Source organism: Eleutherodactylus coqui, chromosome 1, assembly GCF_035609145.1.
Source record: "Eleutherodactylus coqui strain aEleCoq1 chromosome 1, aEleCoq1.hap1, whole genome shotgun sequence".
Classification (NCBI taxonomy): domain Eukaryota; kingdom Metazoa; phylum Chordata; class Amphibia; order Anura; family Eleutherodactylidae; genus Eleutherodactylus; species Eleutherodactylus coqui.
This window is the reverse complement of record NC_089837.1, coordinates 421852287-421873196: the sequence shown is the minus strand read 5'-3', so window position 1 is coordinate 421873196 and position 20910 is coordinate 421852287. Positions and strand designations below refer to the sequence as shown.

Below are 20910 nucleotides of genomic sequence, written 5' to 3'. Positions count from 1 at the left end.
TAGCATTAAAAAAAATCCCACATATTTGGTATTGACGCGTCCGTAACGACACATACAATAAATTGAACATGTCTTCTATCCCGCACGGCAAAAAGCGTTAAAAAAACGCTAGAAGACTGAGGCAAAATGCTAATTTTTAGCATTTTGGCTCCCAAAAAACACAATACAAGTAATCCAAAAAACGTATGTACCCCAAAATGGTACCAATAAAAACTACAGCTCATTTTGCAAAAAATGAGCCCTCACAGAGCTCCGTCCATGGAAAAAAAAAAAAGTTATAGGAAAGGAAAAAAAAAAAAAAAAAGGGGGATTTTATTGTGGAAAAAAGTAAAAAAAAAATATAAGAATTTTGGTATTGTCGTAACCGTACAGGCCTGCAGAAAAATGTAGCGTGTCATTTATGCTGCATAATTAACGCTTTAAAAAAAATAAAATAAAATCTATGGCAGAATTACTGCGTTTTCTCTCCCTGTTATAAAAAAAAAGAAATAAAAGTTTTACAATATAGTCTATGTATGCAAAAATGGTACCAATAAAAACTACAGCTCGCCACGCAAAAAACAAGCCCTCATACGGCTGCGTCGATGAAAAAATAAAAAAGTTATGGCTTTTGAAAAATGGAGATGAAAAAATACCAAACATTGTTTGGTCCTCAACACCAAAACAGGCCATGTCATTAAGGGGTTAAAGTCTTTCATGGTTCAACTACCATTTTTATGCTTCATTTACACGGGACGACCATTGGCTAAACAACGTCACCAGTAACCCTTTAGTGCCCGCGCAGAGCGTTTAGACAGGCAGGCCACCAGATTTATATGCTGGTTAAAAAGAGCCCCAGATGAAAAGTAAAAGAATAGTAAACGATGTTTTACATTTAGACGTAACGATTATCGCTCATTTTCCTTCATTTGAACGAATTTTGCACGATAATTGTCCCGTGTAAACCTCCCTTTAGACGGCTTAAAAAGTTTCCTCCCATGTGTTGCTTCTGAATATGAAGCGGCAAAATTTTGAAGCAGCTGTGGATCCCCTTTAGCCCTTTGCAATCCAATTTTGGATTCAGGGTTTCCTAGGGGGCTCTCTCTTTCTGCCATTATACAATGGCGCCACCTGCTGGCTAGAGCCGGTACTGCGGTATGTGACATGCTGGAGAGACCCCCGACAACAGAGCGGCCAGTAATATACCGTAGGAATACCCTGCCGGACGTCTTCCAACATCGGAGCTGTACAGCCTTCAATCAGAATGTCTTCAGACGTCAGACAGTGGATTGGAAAGGGTTAAAGCGTACCGGCACGCTATTATAGGATGTCACCTCTTTACATTAAGCATTGTAAAGAATACATGGCAGCTAAAAAGCCAGAGGATGCAGATTTCTCAGAGACTGGAGCATTCACGGTACTCACAATGCAGACAAAAGAACAAGCCAGGGGATAATAGGAGATCAAGGTAATTAGGCTAATCTGTCTCCGATATCTCCGACCCCCTCCTCAGCTGTACTTTCCTGCACACACGGTTACATATGAAAACGGTGCTACTGAACCCAAAGCTTCCGTCACAATGTAAGCGCCTATAAACAAACACTGGCAGCAATTTCCTACCGAACAGTACATTAAAGCAAATAAGACAATCATTTCCAAGTCATGCTGTCAACAACAATGCTTTAAACAAATTATGTCTTTTATGTGCTGCAGACTAAATGCACCCGTGTTCTCTATATACGCTGCTGTTTATTTGTTATCAATAAATAACCATTCCGGCTGCCTATTATCTCACAGCCAGGGTGTTGATACTACGGGGAGCGCAAATAAAGCCGCCACCAAGTAAGCGGAGCCTCCAAAAGTTGTAAAAGTGATGCACCTAATGATTGCAGGGTTTCCGGTAACTATACGGCTCCCAACACATCAAACTGTCTTCAGGGGACTTCACAACATCCTTCCAGCAATAAAACCCTGCCAATCAATACACTATTTGCACTCTTCTCACAATCCAATTCTCCTCGAAATAAGGAAATTCTTAAATAAACATGCCTTTAACGGAGGTGCATAAGATGCTCACGGATGGGCCGGCAATAAACTGGGGGCACATGTGGCATCGGGAGAAGCTGCCATTTTTGCAAAACTAAACTGGTTGTGAAGAAGTGTAACTTGTACTGTATGCTTCTAAATGCATTCAGCATACAGATATGTAGGTACAGGGAGGGGGCGCTGCTGGTCACTCCCTCCATCCCCATGATGAGGAGTCAACACTTGTATTACAGGTGCCCCGTCTGCCAGCTGCCACAGTGCCCCGTGTGCTCCCTAGATAGTCAATGGGCCAGATTTGACATTACAATACACCTGTTTTCTGCCACAAATTGCATTAAAAGCTGGCTAACATGCTTTACATCACTATTTTTATGCATTTTAGAGATTTACTAGATTGACTGAAAAAGAGGCATTGGGCTACAAAAAAACTGATGCAAATTTAACCAACTAATAAGTGGTATAAAATTAGACAGAAGGTGTCTAAAGATGTTGCAGATGTATCATCCACTTTGAGTCTGTGCAAATGTAGACTAGACAGTCTGAGAATGTCACTTATCACTATTAGATAGGTTTGAAGAATCGTCCCCGGTGTCACCCTGTTATGAATGATATGTCCCTAACGGCATTTCGGGCAGCCCCTTCTCTTCCTCTGTAGGGAAGGTCACAGTTTTCTATATGTGTAGTACATGTTAAACAAGCTAGTGCAAGATACCGTATATGACGACTGCCACTGCTATTCCCAATATTGCGCTGTCAGCAATTAAATGGATTGTCCATCTTATATTTTACTGTACAGATTCTGAAAAATTAACAATACTTGCCATTTACATGTATAAAAAGAAATTAAGAGTTAGGATATCATCTTAGTATCATGCAAGCTGGAGTCTAAATGATACCTGTGTTTTCAACAGGTTTTCCTTATACTCTCTTTCTGCTGTTTGCACCTTGTTTCACCTCTGTAAGGCCGCCTGCAGACGAGCGGGTCGGATCTGGCGGCGAGAATTCTCGCCGCGGGACCCGACCCAAGCGCCTGCAGAGACGAGCGCGTACTCACCCGCGCCCGGCGGCCCCGGCTCTTTCATGTGCCGGCTGCCGGCGCATGCGCAGACCGGAGCCGGCGGCCAGGTTAGTGACGTATCTGTGCGAGGCTCTGCGAGCCCGCACAAAAATAGGACATGCCGCGGTTTGTTTGCCGCGCGAGATTTCGCGCGGCTGTCTGCATAGGAGTGCGTATTGTAATGCACTCCTATGCAGGCTTTAAGCGGCGGAAATCCCGCGGGAAATCCCGCCACGGGATTTCCGCCCGTGTGCAGGCGGCCTAAGTTCTGATTTTCAGGTGGTCTTCCCAATTTTTCTGCTGTCCGACTGTTTGCAATGCACTTTCAGACACTATGCATGTAGCGAGCTTAGCATTCTGCCAGTAGTTCACTGTTCTGTACTTCTTTGCCTTTACTTCCCATGCTGCAGTGTTCTGTCTCAGATCCAATGAGAAAGGGGGCAGTATCTAGAATCCCTGCTCCTCTACTCTCCCAGGACCGTTCAGGCATTCTGCCCAAATGGTGAGCAAACCCAATATAACGTGTGTACTCACACTCTCAGGAGAGAGGAGATTGTGGAGATCTTTATCTAAGTGTCTGCAATTCTGTCAGCCTGCAGCCTCTGAGTGCATAGGAGCTGCCAGTGAAGATAGCAACAGGGGAGCTAAAGAAACATCCTTGTGTCCTTGAAACCACCAACCAATTCAAATGCTCTACCTGTCTAGTGCTGTAGGCTGGGGTGGCGCAGCACCGCTCTTCTGTGTAATAATTAAGATAGACTTCAGCTTTGGGGGCTGCAGGGTCAGGAGGTCCCCACACCCTCCAACTGTGACATATGTGCAAACCTGCGTTTTTAGCTCCGTTTTGGCAGGTTGCTCTCCACTCTCCTCAAGGTGCTGCTCCCAAGTGTCTGCGTCTGGGCCAAATATAGTCCATCCGCAGTGGACTGGTGTACTTCTTATAACTACTGGGCTCCCCGTTCCCATGCTGTCATCCTCAGAAGTCGATGCCTGTTCCGTCAGGTGACCTATCAGTCAGCGAGTTTACACTTCCATAGAAAACATTGGGAGTATGAAGAGTCACACTAACAGACAGTGTGACAGTGGGGGAACGGGGCGGATGTCAAATATATAAAGTACACCTCCGGACTCCTCTGCCCTGTCCTAGAAATAGCATAACTTCACTTATGGTGCTTACTGGATGTGGCAGGTTCCCCTTTAAGGCTGCAAAAGTTGGCCTGACTAATATTTACTGCTACTCACTTACGGTATGTTCACACTTACAAGGTTTTTGATGCAAAATCAAGTGTAGATCATGGAAGGAGAGAAAGTATAAATCTAAGATAAAAGAAGAGCGGTTGTATAAATCCATTCCTGGTTTTGGCTTTAAAAACTGCATTGAAAAACCTGAACAAAACCTGCATGTGTGAATTGGTCAGTTTTTGTGAGCTGGTTGTAAGCTGTATTGTGATTAGTCCAGCCACAGAAATCTGACCGATGTAACCAATGAGTAGCAGTGAATATTTAATTAGTCTACCTTCACAGCTGTAATAAAAGGGTTTAACTATTAACAAGCAAGATGACATTTTGGATTGGGAATAAGGGTAGTAAAGTCTAGCCAAATTCTGGAAATAGTGTTAATATTTTTCACAATTGCCTACTGCCGGCTAACCCTGCACAATGCCGTGCACAGTACAGCATCCGTATGTGGGGCACGTATACAACACAATATAACACTGCCATCTGATGGCCAGATGACAAATAGCAGAAAAACCTGGAAGCTAATGCAATTGTGTAACACAATAGGACATCCTGAAACTATGAAGGTATGACAAGTATTCTAGCACCCCGGATATCATGTTAATGATTGCTACATCTGCACACTGTATGGGAGTTCTAGGCGGGAAACAGAAAAATGGGTCATGTGACACTGCCTAGTAGCCCACCGGTGATGGCACAGGGTTAACAGTGGCGCTAAGAGGGGAAACAGAGAGAAAAGGTACACTTTTTAGTGTAAATTACTAGTCATCTGGGCCCTTTTTATGTTAAAGGCGGCTGAGCTGCCTGGGCTGCAGGTCACACAGTATAGTGCAAGGCACACGAATTTCAGCCGTCACTTAAACTAATCGTTTTGGTCTTGTAGATCTGACTTGTAAAGCTATGCAGGACTGGATTGGGGATGGGCCAAGGGTCCTGCACATCCCCCGCCCTCCAGCTGCCCTGTGTTGGCAGGTCCTTCCAGCAAACCAGGATCAGTGGGGGTGGGCATACACCAACGTATGACTCCCCTCCAGCCATACAGACTTTAATAAAAAAGATTTGCAACCTATCAGTATATCATTCACACGGACGCAAGCGTTTCTTCAGTTGCTTAAATCAGCTCCATATTTAAAAACCAATAAGCCGCCTATTCTTTGCGGATTTTGATCTGCTTTTTTTCATGTGCATAAAAAATGTAAGAAATCCCATTGATTTCTTGCATAAGCACGCAGTGAACCCGGAGGTCTCCTGTGTTTACTAAATATGTAGGCCCGCCCATTGATTTTAATGGGTTATTTTGGTGTATAACAAGCAGATAGGACATGGCGTATTTTTTTACGCAACCAAAATACATGTGAATAATACGCAGCTGTGAATGAACCCAGCGAACCCAATGGGCTCTATTCACTGTCTAATACAACATGTATTTACGTTCGTGTGAATGAGCCCCAAGTGATAGACTGCAGAGATCTGTGTGCCTGGTCAGCTTACATCAGATTTCCTTTAACTTGATTGTGTTAATAAACGCTTCTGTAGAACGTGTTATATGACATATATGAAGTTTGAGTGATCCATATACAAGCCATATAATAAACTGCTTATACAGTATGCCCAACACCAGACTTGCTTTAGACAGTATTTTACTCTGCCTGCTTTTTCTGTACTGCGGATGACTGTGGACGCTCACCGTCCGTCATGGGAACTGCAATGTATGTTTTAAAATATTAGTTTTTCCCATGCAGTCGCTGGCCAATGATGCGGGTGCCCGCAGTCTATCCGCAATGTCAATGGGCTGCGGGTCCAACGGCTTCCATTGACTTCAATGGAGGACGTCAATGTGAAGTCCAGAGCAAAACAGCGCATGGTGCTATTTATCCTCCGCTTGTGGAATACGCAATTTATTTTCATGAGTGTGAAGGAAAAACATTTGACATACCTTTCAAAGCATGCCATTTGCTACAGATCCTCCGTGTGTGCGCCGACCGCAGATTGCGCAATAATAATCCGGCCGTGTGAAGCCAGCCAGAGGGCTCACTCACACGGGCGTTCGTGTTCAGCGTATTATGCACATATTTTCACGCGTATAAAATATGCAGTACACACAGCAAATACACTTATTCATGTGTGAATAAAAAATGCAGGTGAGAGCGGCCTAATAGAAATCAGTGGGCTTTTAGCACAGAGTAATATGCGGGCAACCTACGCCCATAAAAGTGAGCGCTAATATAGTTTACAGCAGGGTCATTCAGGAGAAATCACCTGAGTATCATCACCCCACCATCTCCATGAGATTTACAAATCTTTGCACATTTCTTTGTTAAGTTTTGATTTGTTTCATTAGCACTACATAAACTATATACATTTGGTATTGCTAGAATTGTACTGACCCACAGAATAAAGACTCCATGAATGCTGGAAAAATTTAAAAAAATTGTGCAATTGCATTTTTTCCCATTTTGCCCCACTTTTAAAATGCATTTTTTAAAATCCATTATATACGTTAAATGGTGCGAGTGAAAAATACAGCTCGGCTCGCAAAAACAAGCCCACAAATTTTTTTTTTTAAAAAGTCATGATTTTTTGAAAGCGGGAATAACACAACTACAGAATGTGACCCGGCCGCAGGCGCACCAGTGACCCCGGGTCATTAGAAAGTTAAATAGCATTACTTAAATATAAGTGGAGTTGTTGCAGATTGCCTGTATGCTGGAGGGAGGAGGGAGACCTGATTCAGCAGACGGACTGAGGAAGGAGAAAGATGGGGGGAACAGTTTGGACGGTAGCTAGCATCAGTCACTCAAGCATTAGGGTGCTTTAGGACCTTACACACACAGGCGGAATTTTGCTGGAGAACCCATGGCAGGCGCCTGTCCATAGGTACGGCAGCAATGTCCGTCCATAGTGTGTAATGTAAAAGTGATTGTACCACGCACATGAGAGGAAACTGCGAAAACAGAAGCATGCTCCATTTCGGGGCATTTTTCGCATGGATGGCTTCCATTAAAGTCAATGGAAGCAGTCTGATCCACGGGCTTTCCGGAATACCCACGTCATTGCCTAGCAACGGCGCGGGGAAGCATGTACCGTGCATGTGCGCTGGCCGGCACAACCGCAATACATCACAAAGAAGAAAAATGCAGGTACCCGGGGTCACTGGCCGCGGTCACCAACGCATTGCTTGCAGGATTCCTCACGCTGAATCTGTGCGCGCCGTGTGTATTCAGGCTTACACAGAACGATCATCATTCATCTTGCCCTCCAGTGATATATCAGGTCTTATACGATTCAGGACTTTTCTGTCGGTTACTCTCGCCATCTAGGGCATACGGGGCAGCTTTCACCAGCACCACAGATCAAACGCATCAATCCTTCCATCAGCTTTTTTCACAGTCCAGCTCTCACATCTATACATGGCTATGGGGAAAATGGTGGTTTGCACTATCCTGCGTTTAGTTACTTTATGGATATCCCTACTTTTCCAGATTGTGTCCATGTTTAGCATCGCGCTTCGCCCCAATGCTATCCTACGTCTCATCTCTGGCATAGATTCTCCAGTCTGGTCAATTTTTGAGCCAAGGAAGATAAAGTCTCACACACATTCTATAACCTCATTAATGATTTTGATTTAAATTCGGCCATTTTTTGCAGTTGTCATAATTTTAGTCTTATTTAACCCCTTAACGCTCCAGGACGTTCATTTATGCCCTGCAGCATCAGGGTATGTATGAAGAGCAGCTCTATTAACCCTTTAAATGTCGCTGTTGGGGGTCCCATATGATCACTTCCGCATATAGGTTAAACAAGAAGGGCGAGAGGATGCAGCCCTGTCAGATGCCCTTGCCAATCCCAAACTAATCTGTGCCCCCATACTGTGTTCTCACAGTGGCTTCGTGATTGGTATACAGTGATTTTATCAGCTTGACAAGATGTGCCGATACGCCCGGCTCTCCTAGGTCTTGTCATGGTCGACACAGTTAAAGGCCTTGATGTAGTCAGTGAAGCACATGTAAATATTCTTTTGGTATTCTCAAGCTTTTTAAAAGGTCCATCGCAGGTTTACAATATGGTCGCAGGTGCAGTGTCCTCGCAGGATTCCTTCCTGTGCATCAGGAAGTGATGTTTCTTTTAATAAACATTCTGGTAATGAACAAATGCGAAAACTCATTAAAAAAAATAAAAAATAGATAGTTGGGCGTTACCCCTTGGGTGATTGGTCCTGCAATGACCCTATAGTGACTCTGCTGGATGATAAATCTGGTACATCTTTAGACTGACTGGCATAAAATAGCAATTTAAGGCGGTTTTTAAACCGCTTGCTACTCACCGATCCGACGAAATATGGAGTTATAAAAATCTTCTCCCCAAGATGGCCGCCGGTCCTTTCCCAGGGATGCACTGCGGTTTTCTCCCATGGTGCACCATGGGCTCTGTGCGTTCCATTGCCGATTCCAGCCTCCTGATTGGCTGGAATCGGCACAATGAGACGGGGCGGAGCTACGATGGCGACGCGGTGACCAGCTCTCCGGCACGAGCGGCCCCATTCACCAGGCAGAAGACCGCACAGCGCAAGCGCGTCTAAAAAAGCAAGAAGCCAGCGAAATTAGACGAAGCCATGGCGACGGGGACGCTAGCAACGGAGCAGGTAAGTGAATAACTTCTTTATGGCTCATATTTAATGCACAATGTACATTACAAAGTGCATTAATATGGCCATACAGAAGTGCTTAAGCCCACTTGATTTCGCGAGACAACCCCTTTAAGTATACCACATAATAGCTGGCCAGGTTTTACACCATTTTTAGCGTCAAAATATTGGCACACAGGGTTGAATTTAGTCCACATCTCCTTCCATCATGTCCAAAATGAGGTATAAACCATGAAGGACAGTTTTTGGGCACAACTTGCACCTATTGTATTTGTTAAGATAAAAGGTAGAAACATACCAGGGAAGCAAATTTAAATGGTCACACGCTTTTTTAACAAGCTTCTTTGTGATAACTAGCAAAATTGTAATCCACTTTATTCACCAAAGTTGACGTTTTCTGAATTAAGGTCCATTTTCACGAGCAGATAATCGCTCAAAGATCGCTCAAACAACAGAATGTTATCTGCACTCAGATCCTTTGTTCTCCATGGGGAAAAAAATGCTATCAGCACTCCCCGTGGAGAACTACTAATAAAAATGAGTGACGGTTTTTATGTTGGACTGATTTTAACGATCAGCCGAAAAGCAGCCGATGGGTGCACATTTACACGCACCCGATTTTCGATTTTTTTTTAGCGATAATCGTCCAGAGTAAATGGGCCTTTAAAAATCGCTCTAAAGTGTTGGCCTCTAGGGATCTCCCTTTCTTCCTAGACGCTACCTGTTACGTTAAACTATTCTCTAGCAACAGAAATCCCAAAAGGAATTACAGTAAGTGTGAGCGGGTCTTAGGTAGCATATTATAAGGTATACAGGATGTGCTTCCTGCTAAACTAATGTCTTGGTATTTATGAGCCACCAGATGAAAGCTCTGCTCCTCTCCCGCCTGCTGCACTAGGTCTATATTACTTGATTCTGCATTTACTCTGCAGATTTTGGCTGCAATTTTTCAAAAATTACACGAATAACCATTATTTAACCACAATGTGTAATTTTAACTGGCTGTCAGAAACTTCTACCAACCAATCAGTAGACTGAGTCAGCAGGAACACTATGGAATCTGCTAGATGCAGGAATTCACCGGACTCATGGTAAGACTTCCCTGCAGCTCCAGCATATAACACGGCTCTAGCAGGCTTGTATAGCTATTGGTGCACTATGACTGATTAGTGTGACAATTAGTGTGCCAATTTTTCTACCACCACACATCTGTATGCTTGCCCTCTCCTCTTTGTCAAGAGGGCGGAGTCTCAGACCAGGGTAGCACTACCTCTGGCCAATGCAGGATAGGTACTAAGGGAAAGGAAGCATGTACTATACCAGTAGATTTCTCAGGCTAGGTTACTGTCTGCCGAAAATGAGTGCATGGATTATAACAGTACTGCAGCTTTGGGCACTTTACAGTAAAATAAAGTAATGTGCCCCGAATCACATCAGCTCATAATCCCAGCCTGAGAGATACAAGTACATGTATTTCACTATTTGATGGAATGACAGGTATGCTTTCAAAGGGTTTTTTTGAGAAACCGCACCAAGATCCGTGATTGGCTGCAGCACTCAGTGATGTGTCTTTACAGAATGGATGATATAAACAATATATCATCCATTCTGTGAGGGGGGGGGGGGGGGTGACAAAGGCTTGGTGAATGCGACCAACTGGTAAAGGCTTCAGTAGAGACCGGATGCATCCTGACTAAACGCAGGTACTAATGTACTTGAATCAAGAAGTAGAAGGGCTCCGTCCCACGGGCGTATACATATTTGTACAAGCCTCAGCGCTGTATTTTTGCAAAATGAACATTATTTTTTTGCGTGCATTTCGGTGGATTTGCTTAGTCTGCAAAAGGCCAAAATTGGACATGCTGCAAGTTTTGTGTTTACATGTGTGAAAAACACGTCTGAATACCCCAATCCAAAATCAACGGTGTTTAAGCTATCTGCATTACCCAATGTGCCTAATAGGAAGCACATAAACGCCCGTGTGAAGGACCTCTAATAAACGTCCCTTTGAAGGCAATCATAGTGGATGTAGTGCTTGGTAGCAATAAGTTTGCCGCCCTTGGATTAAACAATGTGAAGAACAGTGATCAGTATCTCCCATGCGCACACACACAGCCGACAGTAACGTACTCCACACTAAGGAACAAGTCTATAATCTGTTCGCCATTGTAAACCCACAAATGGCCTATAGGCGACTGGAGAAACGTGTCCGGCAGCTCCTGTGCTCACAGTATTCATAAATGTACAGCTCTGGGCGCAGCGTTCATCAGAGAACGTGATAATCGGACGCGCTTCCACACAGGAATTTCAATGGTTTCATTCCGCTGAAAACGACACATTAAATGTCAGTCTGATATGCAAGGTGCAATTAGGATAATGTGTTTTAGCACATCCATGGAGGCAACCTCCTTCCCCTGCACTAGGAATAGGACTCTTCTGAAACACTAGTATTTATAGCAGTACAGATAGCGAGGACAGACAGCCCAGGAGAAGGGGGCGCTGGGATAGCCCATTTTAAATTACCACACTTAACAAAAGCTCCAGGAAAAACCAGCCAGATGGCGTCCTGCACGTGCCACGAGTCCCATCAAATTAATGCATCCATCCTGTGGGACCAGCTATCCGAAATACTGAAGTGCAGTGCAGCACCCCAAATACAGTATCCATTTTTAATGTGACTGTTGGGGGTTACATTCTACTATTTGGGGGCAGATGTACTTTAACTTCTTTCTGACTGTACAGACGTAACAAATGTTTACCTGACATAACGTGTCGTGTAACGCTAATCTACCTACAATGTTATCTATCCATTTAGTGGTTTCCGACTCCTGGTGACATTATAGGCGCACATTCTCCATGCTTCCCTGTCAAGCACGGCTTCTTTTAACTGCCTGACACACATATTGGTATGCATTGTGATGGTATGGAGCCAGCATGTCCTTTGTCGGCCCTTTCTTCTGGTTCCACTGCTCATTCCCAACATTATTGACTTCTCTAGTGAGTTTCTACGCATGGCGTGGCCAAATAACTCCGTCACATTCTAGTGTCTTTAGCTTCAAGCAATGGCTTTCTTCGAGCCAACACTTCTGTTTGTTACCCATGGTCATTTCCTCCAGCACCACATTTTGAATCCATCGATTCTCCATCTGTCGGCCTTTCTTAGTGTCCGGCTCTCGGACACATACATCATCACAGGAAAGACGATGGCTCCAAGTAGTCTGTTTTTGGTAGTTAAGAGTGATACCTTTGCTCTTCCAGATCTTATTCATGCCAAGCATTGCAGAGCAGCCCAATGCGATCCTACACTTGATTTCAGGGGTGGATTCGCCATCGCAGTCAATTTTTGATCCAAGGAAGATGAATTCCTGAAGGATTCAATTTCTTTGTTGCTAATTTTAAGCTTCAGTTTTCTATTAGCTGCAGTCACAATCTTTGTTTTCTTGAGGTTAAGGTGCAGCTTCATTGTTATACAATACCGTAAGTGGAGTTATCACAATGTGCCAGTCATACTAATGATTGCTACATCTGTATACACACACTGTGCAATAGAGTGTACAGAACCCACTCAGGAGGTGAGCGTGCGCCATATACTCCAAGTGGCAATTCTGTACAGCGGACAGCCACCTGCAATGACCAGATCGGAGATGCATTGTACCACTTAGATGCCACAGTCAATAGCAACCACAGCATCTAAGCAGTTAGAGGGTGGGGACGCTCTTTGTCACCCCATTGGCCACCTTTGTGATGCAATTATGGGGTCATCTGAGGGGTCACAAGATCTCTATCCTATGTGTGCCTATTGTGGTCACCCAATGTGGCGCCATTGTGTTGAACAGGTTTCATGAGGAATTGTGATAATTAAACAAAACAGATATAAGTTAAAGATGGGCACATCTGTGTGATAATAGAATTGCAATATATATATAAAAATATATAGAAAAGAAAAAAATATATTTTTATATATATATATGGAACAGCTAAACAGAAAAGAAAGGCACAGATGAACAAGTTCTTCGTTATAGCAGGGCGGTTGGGGGACACCATCAAAGTTGTAGTTTTTAAAAACTACGTAGTTCAGATTTTGCAGCATTTAAAAAAAAAAAAAATATATATATATATATTTTTTTTTTAAATGCTGCAAAATCTGAACTACGTAGTTTTTAAAAACTACAACTTTGATGGTGTCCCCCAACCGCCCTGCTATAACGAAGAACTTGTTCATCTGTGCCTTTCTTTTCTGTTTAGCTGTTCCATCTGAGGAGCAGTCAAAGAGAAAACTGTTCCATTTAAGTTCCTATTGATTTCAATGGGAACTAAAGGGCTTTAGCTCATCTCTGTTTGAATAAATTGTCTGATTTTTTTTTTTTTTTTTTTATTTTTTTTGGTTAATTTATAACAGTGCAGACTGCTGCGCTATTGCTTATGTGAAAAAGAGTGAAATTCAACATAAAAAACCCTTCGGCCTCATGTCCACAAGGAAAATCAGGCCTGCACGGATTTCTGCTGTAGATTTCTGCTGCGGATGTACTAGAATTGTCTTTTTTTTTTCATGCGGGAGATCAATTGAGATATGAGCTCCCGCACACGTGATCCGCACTTGTGAGTAGTGGAGCATGTCACTTTTTTTTCACAGACGTGAAATCCGTAAATCACTTCAAATACCATCCGCAGCTATTTAATTACCTGCAGGTGGTCAATGCTTTCCTATGGGATGTGGATTTGTGTTTTTTTCACGCGCGGAGTTGCTAAATATAATTACCCTGTGGACATGAGGCCTTCCTATTTTTTTCTTTTTAATATATTATAGTGAAGTGAATGGAAAGGTTTCTGCTTGATTCATTTTTTAATGTCTGCTTAATGAATCCGTTTTGAAAATGAGCATGCACAGAAGATTAGAAAGACAAGAAGATACAAACCAGATCCTTTAAATGGATGCGAACAGAAGCAAACAAACACAATGGTAAAAAAATTGACATTTTTTAACTAATTCATCATCTACAGGATCCATTAAAAAAAGGGGATCCTATAGCTGAGTTTGCTTCAGTTTGAATTCCGTTTTGCGATCCATTCCATTAGGAAAAAACAAGTTTAAAAAACAGTTCAAAACGGAAATCCAAACAATGTGGAGGAGCCCTTGGCCTCACATAATACTTCCCTCCACCCATCTGTACACAATTGTAATAACTGCAAACATTTTTCTAATTCTTGATTTTCGGCATTTAAATGTAAACCTTGTAGAATGTGAGTGAAACACGACGCAGGTCACAGACAGACACTGCGATGGAATGTTAACTGCCCGGACATGAAACAGGAAATCACTTATTGTTAATTCATCGCAGTACCTGACAGGATTGCTGGTCAGAGAGACACGAAGGGAGTCTAAGTAAGTGACAAGCCTTTCATCTGTGGAGCCGGATTTGAGTTCATGAATGAATTCCTGTGGCGAGATCTGTCTGCTGCTCTTGAAGCACCCCTGGAACAAGATAAAAATCACACTGAGCGATCATCCCTCCACTAAATCACATGCACACATCACAAAGTGAGCAACTTTTTATTCACAACTTTCCCGTAAAAATATATTTAAGCTGAAGTAATGATCTGATCAAACAGCTCATTTAAAAGCCAGATTCCCTGCCTGAGCGCCTAGGAGGTGTTGTTCTAGCGCTCATGATACAAATACCTGTCAGCAGGTCTCCTGCCGCATGTTGTTTCACTTGTATACACGGCATCACACACTGCAAGCCGGCAACAAAGCAAATGTACTGGCAGTAAAACATTGCCAACCTGGTTCGATACCCAGAAGAACACGAGGCTTCCTAACAAAACACATGGATGACGTAGTCATGTGATGTCAGAGATGCCAACGTGGAGAAGGTGCTTGTTCTATGCCAACATGGTACCCGCCATTCGGAGAACTCCCACAAATGACCCCATTTTGAAAACTAGACTTCTTAACAAATTCCTCTAGGGGTGCACTGTGTATTTTAACCCTACAATTTTTGATTAATCTAAGCAAAGCAGAAGGGAAAAATTACGATTTTCATTTTTTTGGCAATTGTGTCAATTTAAAAACAGTTTCTTTTTGTACAGTATACATAGGAATGAAGACGGTCACCCCAAAATGGATACCCCCATTTGTCCCGTGTTCAGAAACGATCCCATTGTGGCCCTAATTTACTTACAGGACCCATGGCAAGGCCTATAATGGAGGGAACACCCGTTGGATTGCAGGACACAACTGAATAAATTCCAAGCCCCATTGCTCACTTGTCTATATATATAAAATTGAATGTATGTCTGTCTGTGTGTGTGTGTGTGTGTTTGTCCTTTATGCGCTACTACACCATTCATCCGATCGCCATGAAACTGTGGGAAGTTGTTGAGTACACTCCTGGGAAGATTATAGGCATAGTACATTTATGCTATGATAAATGGCGCGCTTGCGAGCATCGTCGACAGTTACGCCCCCCCCCCCCACGTAGATCGTTCGATTTCAATCATTGCCACTAATTCTCTCACTTCTTGATATTGTAGAAACATGAAATTTACCACGAGCACTGATTATGTCATAAATAGGAAAAATTAATGGGTCCCAAATCGATTATTCAATTTTAAGCGCCATAGAATTAGCGTCCAAATGTTGCGTACAGAATCTAATTTTCTCGCTTCCCAATGTCATAGAAACTTGAAATTTGGCACAAGCATTGATTATGTCATAAATAGGAAAATTTAATGGGTCCCAGCTCGATTATTCAATTCTAAGCGCCAAAGAATTAGCGCCCAAATTTTACGTACGGAATGTAATTTTCTCACTTTCCGGTGTCATGGAAACTTGAAATTTGGCACGAGTATTGATTATGTCATAAATAGGTAAAGTTAATGGGTCCCAGCTCGATTATTCAATTCTAAGCGCCAAAGAATTAGCGTCCAAATTTTATGTACGGAATCTAATTCTCTCACGTGCCAATGTCATAGAAACTTGAAATTTGGCACGAGCATTGATTATGTCATAAATAGGAAAAGTTAATGGGTCCCAACTCGATTATTCAATTCTAAGCGCCAAAGAATTAGCATCCAAATTTTACGTACGGAATCTAATTTTCTCACCTCCCAATGTCATAGAAACTTGAAGTTTGGCATGAGCATTGATTATGTCAAATAGGAAAAGTTAATAGGTCTCAACTCGATTAGCATCCAAATTTTACGTACGGAATCTAATTCTCTCACTTCCTGATGTCATCTATATATATATAAAAAGGAATGTATGTCTGTCTGTCTTTTCTGCGCTACTACACCATTCATCTAATCGCCATGAAACTTTGGGAAGTTGTTGAGTACACTCCTGGGAAGATTACTGGCATAGTACACCTATCCTGCGAGCATCGTCGACAGTTATGCCCCCCAGACAAAGATCATTTGATTTCCATCTCAAGCACAAAAGCAAAAGGCATTACGAGCAACGGGATGCGTGTTCAACTACAAAATGATGCATCCGCTGAACGTTTCGCAAGACAATTGCTGGATATTGAGAATGCTGAGGTAAAATGAAAGCTGTGCTGTGATTGGTTGCAATTTCTTATACTGCTGAGGTAAAATGAAAGCTGTGCTCTGATTGGTTGCTATTTCTTATACCGCTGAGGTAACATGAAAGCTGTGCTGTGATTGGTTGCTATATATTATACCGCTGAGGTAACATGAAAGCTGTGCTGTGATTGGTTGCTATATATTATACTGCTGAGGTAACATGAAAGCTGCTGTGCTGTGATTGGTTGTTATATATTATACCGCTGAGGTAACTTGAAAGCTGCTATCTAGATATATAAAAACGAATGTATGTATGTATGTCTGTCTGTCTTCACAGCAACGCGCGACGGGTACGCTAGTACGGAATAAAAATTGACTCCGTAAAAATATTTCACACCCCCTTTTCGTAAGGATTCATAAGCTTGCGGAGATATGGTGGTCACACACAGAAGGCGCTCAACAAGCTGCTCCTGGAACTGCCGGAAGGCAAGCGTTCCCAGGACTTCTTGTAAATTACGTATTACAGGTAGCGATCTGAATAACGCCACGCTCACACGGCCGTATGTGGAATCCGCTTGCGGAGGCCCGCTGTTGATCCCAGCTGTGAGGTGGCCGTGGCGCTGCGTACGGTCGCGTAGAACTGCGCATAACTGCGTACTCATACAGGCAGTCATGCGCAGTACACCTCTTTTTTTTGTTTGTATTTCCCGCACAGTTGCTTAGCGATGATGCAGGTACCAGCAGCCTGTATACAACGTAGTTGCATATGGGCTGTGGGTATATCTTCGACCATGGAACACAATAGGCTCTATGTTGCGAATATCCGCAGTAAAATAGAACCTTCTGCGTTCTCTTTTCGGCTAGTGGATTATGTAATTCTGACCTGCTAATGTGAGTGGAATTGTGTAATCCAATGCATTCGATTTATCCACGTATTAACGCGGATCAGACGCATGCGCAATCCGTAATGCCTATCAAGTCATGTGAGACCGGCTTAAGGGGACCACTCAACGAGGTCACTGTTCCAGGCCGCCGGGAGCAAGGAGATATTAAATTTCCTGGGCTCCCCGACTCCTGTCCATGTATCCATCAATTTGCCGGCGGTCGCATGCGCAGAATCTGGGTAAGGTGTGTGGAGGAGGATCACGTTGGGGTTCAAATACAGAGGCCTCTGGTAAAAGGTTTCAACGTCAATTTTTACTTTTATGTGATCGCCATTATCCATTGAATAACGGCGAACACGTGATCCTGAACTGCTCACTGCGGCCCCCTGTGAAATCTCCAGGCTCTCGGCTAAGTTTTGTAGTCAGGAGCAGGGAGAATTTTTAATTACCATGGCAATACACGGCTTTTGCGCATGTGTCTGCCATTTTGGCGAAAGGAGCGTGCACAGAGGCTTGAGTAAGGTCCGCGGATAAATCTGGAGGCCTTATGTACGTAATTTCATCCTCCCTCACGGATATGATACGTCAGCTTTTTAAACTTTTTTTTTTTTACTTTAACCCTTTCCAATCCAATATCGGGCCTGCCCCGACATCATAATTTCCCTCCACAGCTCCGATGTCGGGGCAGGCCCGACACTGCAGTGCAGGAGTGGATCTGCACCCGATCGTCAGACACATCAGGTGCAGATACACTTCTGCACTGGTCCTCATCGAGGACCCCCGAGGAGAAGGCAGAAAGGGTTTTTTAACCCTTTCTGCCTTCTCCTTTACACATTACATAGCACTCAATTAGCGCTATGCAATGCATAGATTCCGGCCGGCGATCATGTGACCGCTGGTGTTACCTGACCTCCAGCGGTCACATGAACGCCGAGCCGGGAGCCTGCACTGTGGGAGGACCTGCTTACCTGTCCGGTGTCTTCCGCATTCTCCCTTCTGTCTCCCGGCTTGGCGATCATGTGACCGCTGGATGCCACCTGACCCCAGCGGTCACATGATCGCTGAGCCAGGAGGCAGAGGGAGAATGAGGAAGACGCCAGACAGGTAAGCAGGATCCCCCATAGTGCAGTGAGCACCTGCACCCTCCTGAACTCTGTCAGTTCAGGAGGGTGCAGGGAAATGTATTTTTTCTCACCCATTCTCCCCAGCTCCAATTTATTTGGAGCTGGGGAGAATGGGTGAGAAAAAATAAATGGATTGGAAAGGGTTGAATGATCACTGTTATCCACTGGATAACAGTGATCATGTCCCCAGTGACATCTGTATGCTCCAGGCTACACATGGTAGCCAGGAGGAGAGGGATTTTGAATTTCCCGGGGAGCGAGCCCCTCTGTGCACGTGCCCGATGAAGGACATTGGGCGCACATGCGCAGAAGGGGACTTCAAGTCCCAGAAGACCTGGACATCGCGGAGAACCCGGGGTGAGTATTTTCACCCCCCCTGGATCTGATCCATTAGGGCAGCTGAATCTAACTATTTTAAAACTATAGCCATTCGCATTGCCGGGGAAGCATGTTTCTACGTCCTCAGGGATTAAAGGGGTTGTCCCGCGGCAGCAAGTGGGTCTATACACTTCTGTATGGCCATATTAATGCACTTTGTAATGTACATTGTGCATTAATTATGAGCCATACAGAAGTTATCAAAAGTTATTCACTTACCTGTTCCGTTGCTGGCGTCCTCGTCTCCATGGTTGCCGTCTAATTTTCGCCGTCTAATGGCCAAATTAGACGCGCTTGCGCAGTCCGGGTCTTCTGCTGTCTTCAATGGGGCCGCTCGTGCAGAATGCCGGCTCCGTGTAGCTCCGCCCCGTCACATGCCGATTCCAGCCAATCAGGAGGCTGGAATCAGCAATGGACCGCACAGAAGCCCTGCGGTCCACAGAGAGAGAGGATCCCGGCGGCCATCTTCAGCAGGTGAGTATGAAGACGCCGGACCGTCGGGATTCGGGTAAGTACTACCCGGTTTGTTTTTTTAACCCCTGCATCGGGGTTGTCTCGCGCCGAACGGGGGGGGGGGGGGTTTAAAAAAAAACAAAAAACCGTTTCGGCGCGGGACAACCCCTTTAAAGCCCACTTTGGTAGGGCGTAAAACACTATAGCTGGTCACTAAGGGGTTAAAAAATTGCAGCCTCTTACTCCAGCGGCTTCCAGTTAAAGCTGACATACTATAAGACAGCCCAGTCTTATAAGTCTTGTATAAACTCTTCTGGAGGCTTTGAGCTAAATAGGAAACATACAGCACTGTGAAAAAAAAAATACTTTTTTTGCCCCTCCTGAGATCTGCCCTAATACTGCAAAAAATTTAATATATATGGATTACACAGTCTTACTAAATCTACAAGTTTGATTGGTAGAAAGATGTACTTACTGTGAAATGGTAGATTTGCTTTCCACCAAACATGGCCCAAACAAAATATGACTCCGTACAGGTTCTATAAGGGTACTCCAGGACTTACTTTATTTTTTCTCTTGATGACTACCCCCCATCAATTAGCTGATTCCCAACACAGCTGTCAGGAAGCAGAAAGTGCTGACCATTGAATTCAATGCAATATCAACCGTGTGCTATGGTCCGTGCTTTCTGTTTCCTGTGCCGACTAAAGTAACAGCGGCCCTGGGAATTAGCTGATTAGTGGGGATCTGAGCAGAGGTTCCCCACTGATCTAAAAAGTCCTGGAATATCTCCCTAAATCAGTACGGTGTGCGTCTTTGAAAATGACCACCGATGCGGTTCCTGGAAAGCAGCAGTTTCCGCCTTGCTACTAACTCAATCCTGCCCACTTTCTTACTGCAGCCGCTGACCTTAGATGACGCCAGAGCGGTTTGAAGGTTCTTAATTGGTATGGGATGTTTTGTTACTTCCTCTCCGAGTTGCCGTTATGATGAGTAATTTCGGTAGGCTGATCATTCCTGAGAACATTAGCCACTAATAATCACACATTAGCCACTCTGTAATCAGAGGCCTGGCATTTAATTCATTAATTCTTATGGCAATTTAACAGGGGCCGACAGTTGTTTAACCCCTTGAGTGGCGGGTTTCTTACCACCCTGTCAGACCCACCAGTGCAGGTTTTTTAAATGGGCCAATCATTTAATTTCAACTAATTTTCCAGTCACGTTTCAAGAGCCATAAGTTTTTAATTTTTCCATTGACACGGCCGTACGAGGGCTTGTTTTTTGCGAGACAAGTTGTACTTTTCGATGCATCATTTTTGGGTATATATAATGTATTGCATAAATTTTGTAAAAAAAAAATTGTAGGGAGATTGGGGGGGGGGGGGGGGAGGGAGAATTCTGCCATTTGTTTTTAGGATTTCATTTTTACAGCGTTCACTGTGCAGAATAAATAATGTGATAGTGTGAGTCAGCACGATTCCGGCGATACCAAGTTTATACAGTTTTTGTAATGTTTGGCTATTTTTGTACATTTAAAAAAAAAAATTTTCTTAAGGCCTCCTTCACACGGGCGACACC

General features: G+C 43.8%; 1 protein-coding gene across 3 annotated transcripts in view; it reads right to left on the bottom strand.

The window, feature by feature from the left end:
• Positions 1–20910, bottom strand: part of DIAPH3 (diaphanous related formin 3) — a 611019-nt gene that overhangs the window by 389864 nt on the left and 200245 nt on the right. For all 3 annotated transcript variants that reach the window (XM_066581399.1, XM_066581379.1, XM_066581388.1), the window contains one exon: positions 14309–14439. In XM_066581399.1, the coding sequence (XP_066437496.1) occupies positions 14309–14439 (131 nt within the window). The remainder of the gene's footprint in view (positions 1–14308; positions 14440–20910) is intronic.